Here is a 9980-nt window from a genome sequence, read left to right as displayed (position 1 = left end):
TGCCGGAGACCATCCGCTTCGCCGTGTGCTCCACCTGCAGGGTGGAGAAGATGGTGGCCCGCTCCATCTCCATGAACATCTCCGTCTTCAAGAGGCACCGCAACCAGAGGGACTGGTGCAAGTGTCAGTACGAGCTGGCCGTGGGCTGCACCTGCGTCAGCAACGAGCTGGCCAGGTGATCGCATCGATCCCTACCGGACCCCACAAACAAACAAACAAACAGAAAAGATTTCATCTTAAATTTCTATTGTGTTGATTGTTTATGTGTAGTTTTAGCTCGTGAAGGCAGAATCGCTCCCGAAACCCTGAAACACAACATCAGCATGTATTTTTTTTTTTACATGAAATGGTGAAATGTTCATTTGTGTATTTACATATGTCATGTTGGCATGTCCATTTTGTTCTTCTGGGACACAAATATGCGTTCGTGTATATTGCATATACTTGCATCTTATCTTTTTTTTTTTTTTACATTTTGGGACTTTTTCCTCCTGTGAGCCAGGAGATTAAAGATTGTGATATTCAAGATTTCTTTTGTTCTTCTTTTTTATTATTAATAATAATCATGTATGTATATGTCCAAACATACATAGAATACAGATACATACAAAAAGAAAAATATCTGATTTGTACTAATTTGAATCTATTGAGCTAGATAGGTCTATCTTAGATAGATAGATATATAGACGATCATGTCGTTTTATATTCATAAGTCTTGGTCACATCATGTTACATCATCAACAATAAATTTAATTCACAATGAAAATAATGAATTAAAATGATTTTCATTTCATTAAAGTACAACAGCTTGTTGCTGCTCGCGCTCTGCCCTGATCTGGCCCTAATCTCAATCTCAATCTCAATCTCAATCCTCGTCTCTTTCCACGGTTCCACAGTTCATTCCCCCTTTTATGGGACTTTAATTTATTTCTTAATTTTTTCCGACACATTCGAGATGAAGCCAGGCCGTTTGTGACCCCCTAACTCAAACGTGTCTGACATTCTCGAGCTGTTATTTATTTTAATTTTAACTCTTAACCGAGAATAGAGAAATACAATTCCCAGCATGACGAGTTTCACCCGGTCATATTTCCACTTCCGGTTCCGACGCTCTCTCTTTCCGGTCGGCCATTTGTCGAATACGGTGAGTTTCTTCACCGCGCTCGACCGAAAAATCTGTTAAACGGCACTTTTACGCCGAGCTGGCTGCGATTTCAAGGAGGATTTCTAAATTAAACGCCGCGATGTGTCGCCGGGATGGAGTCTGTCGGTGTTTTAGGCTGAATTTGAGGCTCAAATCGGGAAGGTTTCACGCTGGGACACGGCCACATGCGGCCGCGGCGGATGCTAGCATGCTAACCGCTTCGCCCAGCGACACTTAATATTACCATTTTAGATGATCTGAACCCTTAAAATAAACTTAAATAAAACCCGACGCTCTTTAATAAGCTCAGATGTTTTGTCGTTTGTCTTCGTGTTCGTCACTGGAGGTGGTTAAATGAGTCAGCAGCTCGCTGGGCATGTAGTTTCTGTGCAAGTTTGAATTTAAAAGGTGTTTTTGAGTCTTATTTCATCCTTAAATGTTTTCTTTTTGAGTGTATTCCGTTTTAACCCTTGTCCGGGCGTGAATTCCATCTTTAATCTTGTTTTCTTTCGTGCTTTTCGTCTTTAGTTGTATGTTAAATTCAGGTTTTGTTTTTTAGTGCGTGTCATTGTCAATCTCGTGTTTTTGATCAGGATTGTGTATTTCGCAGTTCAGTGAACGACGTCAACACAACCTGCCAACATGCAGAACGACGCTGGGGAATTTGTGGACCTTTACGTCCCACGTAAATGGTGAGTGTCGTCATTGAGCCTGAAAGATGCTCGACATCGATCGACTAAATGAATAAATTCTCTTAATTGTCCCATAATGGAAGCAGTTTAATGTAATATTTTTGTGTTAAAAAAAAATCATTCAATGGTGTATTTATGCAACGGTTGGACAAATGTTTAAAAGTCTAATAAAGTGGAATACAGATAAACCACTGTATTATAGTTGCTCACAATATTGACCTTTTTCTTTGTGGCAGACAAACTTGTGATGTCGGTTAACTTTTGTTGCTTTAACTTTAAATAATCTGTCATTACACCACATCTACAACGGCATCCTTTTTTTAGAAAAAGGTGAAGTTAGTGCAGTCAAGACCTTTATGTTTTTAAGTTAACTTGCAGATGTTCAGTACGTCAGGAGGGATTGTGGCGTTTCTTCTACAATAAAGTAAAAAGTATTTTTGTTGTTGCAGCTCCGCCAGCAACAGGATCATCGGAGCCAAAGACCACGCCTCCATCCAGATCAACATCGCCGAGGTAAAACACTTTGAGTCTCGTTTTTACCAGCGACGCCTTTTTAAACTTCCTGACGGGAGAATTGTCGCTTGTTGCTCTGAAACCAAGACGACCTGCTGGTCCTGGACCAGGTCCTTGCTGGTCCTGGACCAGGTCCTTGCTGGTCCTGGACCAGGTCCTTGCTGTCCAGTCGTGTTGTACTTTAATCCAGTGTTTTTCAACTTTATTTGAGCCGAGGCACACTTTTTTTGTTTGGAGAAATCTGGAGGCACACAGGACAGGATATCTGTGCCTCCAGATGGTTTAAATATGTAAAACCACAAGAAAAGCTGCTAAAACAGCATTAAAAAGGGATTTAAAAAAAAGAAAACGGGAGAATAAAACAAAAAACTGCTTTGAAAAGTGACAAATTGGGGGGGGGGGGGGGGGGGGATGCTGAAAAAGGTTGAAACCTACGGAAAAATAAAGAGGGAGGGAAAAAAACACGTCCTTTCACGAAAAGCACTGCTGGAATGTCTTTATATTTTAGGCCGATTTCAAAATAAAACTCTCATAATTGTGGGTGTCCTCCGTTAGCTTTAGCTTCTCTCAACCACAGTGGGGGTGCGGTGTCCCTGAGAGGACAAACTTAGTCAATCACAAACTCTCTGAGCCTCTAAACCAGTGTTTTTCTACCTTTTTGAGCCAAGACACACTTTATTGTTTTGTAAAACTCTGGAGTCACACCTCCACCTTAAAAAGTTAAACTCTGCAGCCTCTATTAACAATATAAAGTCTTTCTCATCACAGTTTGATCAACAGGAATCCAGTAAATCCAGAAAGCAAGGACTTTTTTTAATAGTGCCTCCCTCAGTGTGAAACCTGGACCTGATGGATGAAGAGCTGAGATCCTGGTTTTCAAAAACTTCTCCATCACTGTCACTGACACAGTACTTTGATACAAGATGGTAGCAGGAGGTGGAGATGAACCACACTGACGTCTGTCACTTTACATTTCACCGGCAAAGTTCTGTGCTGCCCTCTAGTGGTGAAGAGTATTTATACATGATTACTCTGCAACACACTGTCGCTGTGAGAACAAAGGTTTTTTTTTGAAAATATTGTGAAATGTGATAATTTCCCACGACTCAGCTGACGATCTGGAGGAAACACCAGAGGTTGAGAAACTCTGGTTTAATCTTCCCCGGCTTGTCGTCTGTAGCTCAAACAAGAGAAACATGAATACGACACGTCGTTTACTTATTTTACGATAAAGTCAAATTCACACAACAATGATCTGGTCCCGAAGAGGCTCCGTCACAGAACCTCACCTACATTCACCCTCCTCCCCGTCAGGAAACCACGAGAGGAAAGTTCACATATGAATAGTTTCTGTTGCTGGAGAGTTTTGACTCCTTGAAATGGTCAAACTGAGGAAGAAGCTGGAGGCCTGAGCTTCTCTGTCGTATCCAAAGAATTCCGCTTTGATTTGCTTCTATTTTAATCTCTAAATATCCTGCAGCTGGAGGTTTCAGTCGGGTCAGTTTACTGTAGAAATGAAGTGTTGTTGCCGGAGGTGTTCGGTGTTTCTCCCTCCGTCGCTACGTTTCAACAACAAACAGTCGGTTCGGTGACGCCTGTTGAATTTGCATGAGGACGAAGTAAACAAACTTCCAGCTGTGATGGAACAGTTTCCTTGATGAGTTTCTCCACCTGGGAAAAAACGAGCTTTGAAATCTACTTTCTATCAAAACTTCTCACTTCTGAGAATAAAGCAACGCCAAAATAAAAGCATCCTGCAGGTTCCCGAAGTCCAGATGTTCACAGACAAACTTCCAGCCACATTATCAACGTTTGACTGATTCAGCATGAAGAGAAAATCCAGAATCTCGTAGAGTTCGGAAAGTGGTGGAGGTGTGGAGAGGTGGAGTGGAGAGGTGAGGTGAGGTGGAGGAGTGCAGGTGTGGAGAGGGAGAGGTGGAGGTGTGGAGAGGGAGAGGTGGAGGAGTGGAGAGGGAGAGGTGGAAGAGTGGAGAGGGAGAGGTGGAGGAGTGCAGGTGTGGAAAGGGAGAGGTGGAGGTGTGGAGAGGGAGGTGTGGAGAGGGAGAGGTGGAGGAGTGGAGAGGGAGAGGTGGAAGAGTGGAGAGGGAGAGGTGGAGGAGTGCAGGTGTGGAGAGGGAGAGGTGGAAGAGTGGAGAGGTGAGGTGGAGGAGTGGAGAGGTGAGGTGGAGGAGTGGAGAGGGAGAGGTGGAGGAGTGCAGGTGTGGAGAGTGCAGGTGTGGAGAGTGGAGAGGTGGAAGAGTGGAGAGGTGAGGTGGAGGAGTGGAGAGGTGAGGTGAGGTGGAGTGGAGAGGTGAGGTGGAGGAGTGGAGAGGTGAGGTGGAGGAGTGGAGAGGTGAGGTGGAGGAGTGGAGTGGAGTGGTGAGGTGGAGGAGGAGTGGAGAGGTGGAGGAGGAGTGGAGAGGTGAGGTGGAGGAGTGGAGAGGTGAGGTGGAGGAGTGGAGAGGTGAGGTGGAGGAGTGGAGAGGTGAGGTGGAGGAGGAGTGGAGAGGTGAGGTGGAGGAGGAGTGGTGTGGTGAGGTGGTGTGCAGGGGTGGAGAGGTGAGATGGAGGAGTGGAGAGGTGAGGTGGAGGTGTGGAGAGGTGGAGGTGCAGGAGTGGAGAGGTGAGGTGGTGTGCAGGGGTGGAGAGGTGAGATGGAGGAGTGGAGAGGTGAGGTGGAGGTGTGGAGGAGTGGAGAGGTGTGGTGAGGTGGAGGAGTGGAGAGGTAGTGAGGTGGAGGTGTGGAGAGGCGGAGGAGTGGAGAGTGGTGAGGTGTAGCGCCCAGACGGCAGGACGGCGGCGAGGCACCAAACGACCCGGGGAAATTTCACGTTCAAACGCTGGAATTTTAATCATCCTGCTTTTTCATTTATCCTTCACATGCACCTTGTTTTACATGTTTCACTGTTTGCACTACTTCTTAAAACATTTTTTTAAATTTAAATACGTTTTTTTTAATGCCTTTTTTTACCGGTTGCTAAGCAACGACATGTCATTGCCAGCGTCCTCACCGTGTGGCGTTGTGTGCAGTGACGATAAAGAAAGTCTACGGCCGGAGAGACGGGTTTCCTCCTGGACGTGTCGCTGTGTTTGACTTTCAATGTTCCGTTCTGTGTTTTTCCCAGGTGGACAAGGTCACCGGGCGCTTCAACGGCCAGTTCAAGACCTACGCCATCTGTGGCGCCATACGCAGGATGGTAAGGACCTGAACGCTTTATAGATACATAGATAATGACTTTATTCTTCCCCGAAGGGAAATTGTCTTGTTGCAGCAATCTGGTACATACGAATATTATAAAATACAATAGAGTAGAAATAAAAGTACAAATATCTGGGTATAAGACATAAAGTAAAACACAGAACGGAACATGGGCACTTAGAAATAAGACCAAAGAGATCAAAGCAAGATAAATCAATAGTAAGGTGCAGTGGCAGAAGTAGGCATTATATAATAATAATAATAACAATAATACAGATGATAATGTGTAATAGTGTATAATACTACTAATAATGGTAGCAATAATATAACAAACAATAACAATATATATATATATATATATATATCAGTAATAATAATAATAATACAGATGATAATGTGTAATAGTGTATAGTACTACTAATAATGGTAGCAATAATATAACAATATATATATATATATATCAGTAATAATAATAATGATAACGATAATGTAAAAACAAGTGACGGCGTTTCATAAAGTCGGCAGTGTTTGGATTGAATCTCCTTATTTTCCATCACTTTCGTTCCACCGCAGCGTGGGGGCAGGGTCATCCCCCCCCCCCGATATGATGTGAAGCCAACCTCCTTTGGCGTTCAGCTCAGATAATAAACATACATTTGTATTCTTGTATTAATAATCGCGCAAAATGTGGCTTGTTGGGAATGAACTTCACTGTCCGGTGTTTCGGTTCCTCTGGTGCCCGTGTTACCTGGTGCCTCCTGCCGGCAGCAGCTGATGTTGCAATGAGACAAACCAACGCTACTTTAAACTTGAAAGGAAATGAGGCTAAACGGCGTCCGGCTGCAGGTTCTGCTCGGGGTTTTTTTTTTTTTTTTAACATCTGGCTGTGAAGAGCAGGTCACCAGTTAACCTGGGAACCAGTTCACCCTCAACACCGGTGGTGTGGCTGAACTCACCGGCTGTGGTTTGTCGTCCCGCAGGGAGAATCTGACGACTCCATCCTGAGGCTGGCCAAGAACGACACCATCGTCGCCAAGTGAGCTTTTCCTCTGAGTCGTCGCCATGGAAACGGGGGGAACTGAGGGGGGGGTTGATAATAGTGTGTGTGTGTGTGTGTCATTAATAATAATACGTTTTTATTTCTCATGCACTGTTTATTTAAAGATCTGAAAGTTCTACAGGCACTTTAAAACAAATGGCGCCACCTTGTGCACACTACTTTTTTTTTTTTTTTTTAATCTGAAACTTTCGCTGGTTTCAGCGTATCTGGTCATGTTGGTGTTTTTAAACATCGTTTCACTAAAGTTTCACTCGTGAAAAGTTTCGTTTGAGGAAATAAACTCGTTTTGTGTTTTACTTTTTTCCCTTCATCCAGTGTTTGGAAAGTTTCCCTCGTTTTATGTAGAAAAGTGCCGTTTTAATCAAACCTTCTCTCTCCTTCTCACAGGAACGTCTGAGTGCAACGCTGGAGTCGTGAAAACTTTGTACAATAAAATGATTGGGTGGAAAAAGATCCTCGTTTGTCGTCTTTGTTTGTTAATGAGACGTTTCAGTAGCGAGTTGCTGCCGGTGGCTTGGTGAGGAGGAAAGACTCGTTCTGGACCGAAAGGTCCTTCTGCCTAGTGGCCAGCAGGGGGCAGCACTGCAATGACACTGAGTGAGAACTTCAGTGTTGAGTCTGAACCTCTAGGATCCTAGAGTTTCTGTAGGATCCTAGAGGGTTTCTGTAGGATCCTAGTGGGTTTCTATAGGATCCTAGAGGGTTTCTATAGGATCCTAGAGGGTTTCTATAGGACCCTAGAAGGTTTCTATAGGACCCTAGAGGGTTTCTATAGGATCCTAGAGGGTTTCTGTAGGATCCTAGAGGGTTTCTGTAGGATCCTAGAGGGTTTCTGTAGGATCCTAGAGGGTTTCTATAGGATCCTAGAGGGTTTCTATAGGATCCAAGAGGGTTTCTATAGGATCCGAGAGAGTTTCTATAGGATCCTAGAGGGTTTCTGTAGGATCCTAGAGGGTTTCTGTAGGACCCTAAAGGGTTTCTATAGGATCCTAGAGGGTTTCTGTAGGACCCTAAAGGGTTTCTATAGGATCCTAGAGGGTTTCTATAGGATCCTAGAGGGTTTCTATAGGATCCTAGAGGGTTTCTATAGGATCCTAGAGAGTTTCTGTAGGATCCTAGAGGGTTTCTGTAGGATCCTAGAGGGTTTCTATAGGATCCTAGAGGGTTTCTATAGGATCCTAGAGAGTTTCTGTAGGATCCTAGAGGGTTTCTATAGGATCCTAGAGAGTTTCTGTAGGATCCTAGAGGGTTTCTATAGGATCCTAGAGGGTTTCTGTAGGATCCTATAGGGTTTCTGTAGGATCCTAGAGGGTTTCTATAGGATCGTAGAGAGTTTCTGTAGGATCCTAGAGGGTTTCTATAGGACCCTAGTGGGTTTCTATAGGACCCTAGTGGGTTTCTATAGGACCCTAGTGGGTTTCTATAGGATCCTAGAGGGTTTCTGTAGGATCCTAGTGGGTTTCTATAGGACCCTAGTGGGTTTCTATAGGATCCTAGAGAGTTTCTGTAGGATCCTAGAGAGTTTCTGTAGGACCCTAGAGGGTTTCTATAGGATCGTAGAGGGTTTCTATAGGATCCTAGAGAGTTTCTGTAGGATCCTAGAGGGTTTCTATAGGATCCTAGAGAGTTTCTGTAGGATCCTAGAGGGTTTCTATAGGATCCTAGAGAGTTTCTGTAGGATCCTAGAGGGTTTCTATAGGATCCTAGAGCGTTTCTATAGGACCCTAGTGGGTTTCTATAGGATCCTAGAGGGGTAGGTAGGGTCAGTGGGATAGGTAGGGTAAGTACGGTCAGTGGGATAGGTAGGGTCAGTGGGGTAGGTAGGATAAGTAGGGTCAGTAGTGAAAGTAGGTTCAGTAGGGTAAGTAGTGAAAGTAGGGTCAGTAGGGTCAGTAGGGTAAGTAGTGAAAGTAGGGTCAGTGGGGTAAGTAGTGAAAGTAGGGTCAGTAGGGTAAGTAGTGAAAGTAGGGTCAGTGGGGTAAGTAGTGAAAGTAGGGTCAGTAGGGTAGACTGACTTGTGTTTCACCATCTTGGTTTTCTTCCGTCCTCGCTGCCCAGCGTGACGATGATGTAATACACGTTTTGTCCACTGGGAGGCGGCAGTGATTCACCGTTCCTGAGGTCCATTGGTCAGTGTTACTGTTCACCTGTTCACCTGTTCACCTGTTCACCTGTTCACCTGTTCACCTGTTCACCTGCACAGTCAGAAACCCCCGGTTCGATTCCTCGTCTGCTTTTTCTCCCCGGAGGTCAAAACTCTTTGTTCTAAAGTAGAACTGAAGTGAAGCTGGAACCTCGTTTTCAGTGACGCGTTGAGTCGCAGCTCGTCAGGCTGCTGAAGGGGAGGAAGCCCCTCCCCCTCCCTACCTGCACCCCCCCACCCCCCCATACACACCTGAAACCCCCCCCCCCATACACACACCTGAGGCCCCACATACCTTAGACACACACACACACCTTCACCCCCCCCCCACACACACCTTCACCCCCCTCCCCACACACACACCTTCACCCCCCCACACACACACACACCATCACCCCCCCCCCCCCCACACACACATACCCCCCCCCCCCCCACATACCTCAGACAGCAGGACAAAGCTTCAGTGTTTCAGCTGCAGTTCAGTTCATCAGTTTCTACATTTGTAGTTTGTGTTTTTTAAGCTTTATATTTCTAATTGTATTCACATATTTATTATTTACATATATTATTCACATATATATATTATTAATATTCATATATATTATTATTCACATATATTATTATTATAATTCACATATAATTAGATACACATACAGTGTGAATATATCCTATAATCCCAGTGATTCACTGCAGCCGCTTCTATTTATAATTAATAAGAAACTTTGAGACGAAACGTGTGAAATACACATCTTCCTCCTCTTCCTCTTCCTCCTCTTCCTCTTCCTCCTTCTTCTCTTCCTCTTCCTCCTCCTTCTCCTTCTCCTCCTCTTCCTCTTCCTCCTCCTCTTCCTCCTCTTCCTCCTCCTCTTCCCCTCTTCCTCTTCCTCTTCCTCCTCCTCTTCCTCCTCTTCCTCCTCCTCTTCCTCTTCCTCCTACTGCTCCCCTTCCTCCTCCTTCTCCTCCTCCTCTTCCCCCTCCTCCTCCTCCTCTTCCTCATCCTCATCCTCATCCTCATCCTCCTCTTCCTCCTCCTCTTCTTCCTCTTCCTCCTACTGCTCCCCTTCCTCCTCCTTCTCCTCCTCCTCTTCCCCCTCCTCCTCCTCCTCCTCCTCTTCCTCTTCCTCTTCCTCTTCCTCCTCCTCCTCCTCTCTGCCTGTCTTTTGTCCTCACCCTGTCCTCTCCCTCTCTTTATCCTTCCATCTCTCCGCCCGTCCTTTTGTCGTCTTTCT

General features: G+C 45.0%; 1 protein-coding gene across 1 annotated transcript; it reads left to right on the top strand.

The window, feature by feature from the left end:
• Positions 1 to 1107: 1107 nt before the first annotated feature.
• Positions 1108 to 7061, top strand: rps21 (ribosomal protein S21). The gene is made up of 6 exons (XM_080497074.1): positions 1108 to 1144; positions 1755 to 1836; positions 2286 to 2349; positions 5475 to 5546; positions 6529 to 6584; positions 6996 to 7061. The coding sequence occupies exons 2-6, from the start codon at positions 1787 to 1789 to the stop codon at positions 7003 to 7005; spliced, it is 252 nt and encodes an 83-aa protein (XP_080353200.1). The 5' UTR covers positions 1108 to 1144; positions 1755 to 1786; the 3' UTR covers positions 7006 to 7061.
• Positions 7062 to 9980: the final 2919 nt, after the last annotated feature.

Source organism: Blennius ocellaris (assembly GCF_963422515.1).
Source record: "Blennius ocellaris genome assembly, chromosome: 5".
Classification (NCBI taxonomy): domain Eukaryota; kingdom Metazoa; phylum Chordata; class Actinopteri; order Blenniiformes; family Blenniidae; genus Blennius; species Blennius ocellaris.
This window is presented reverse-complemented; position numbering and strand designations above follow the sequence as displayed.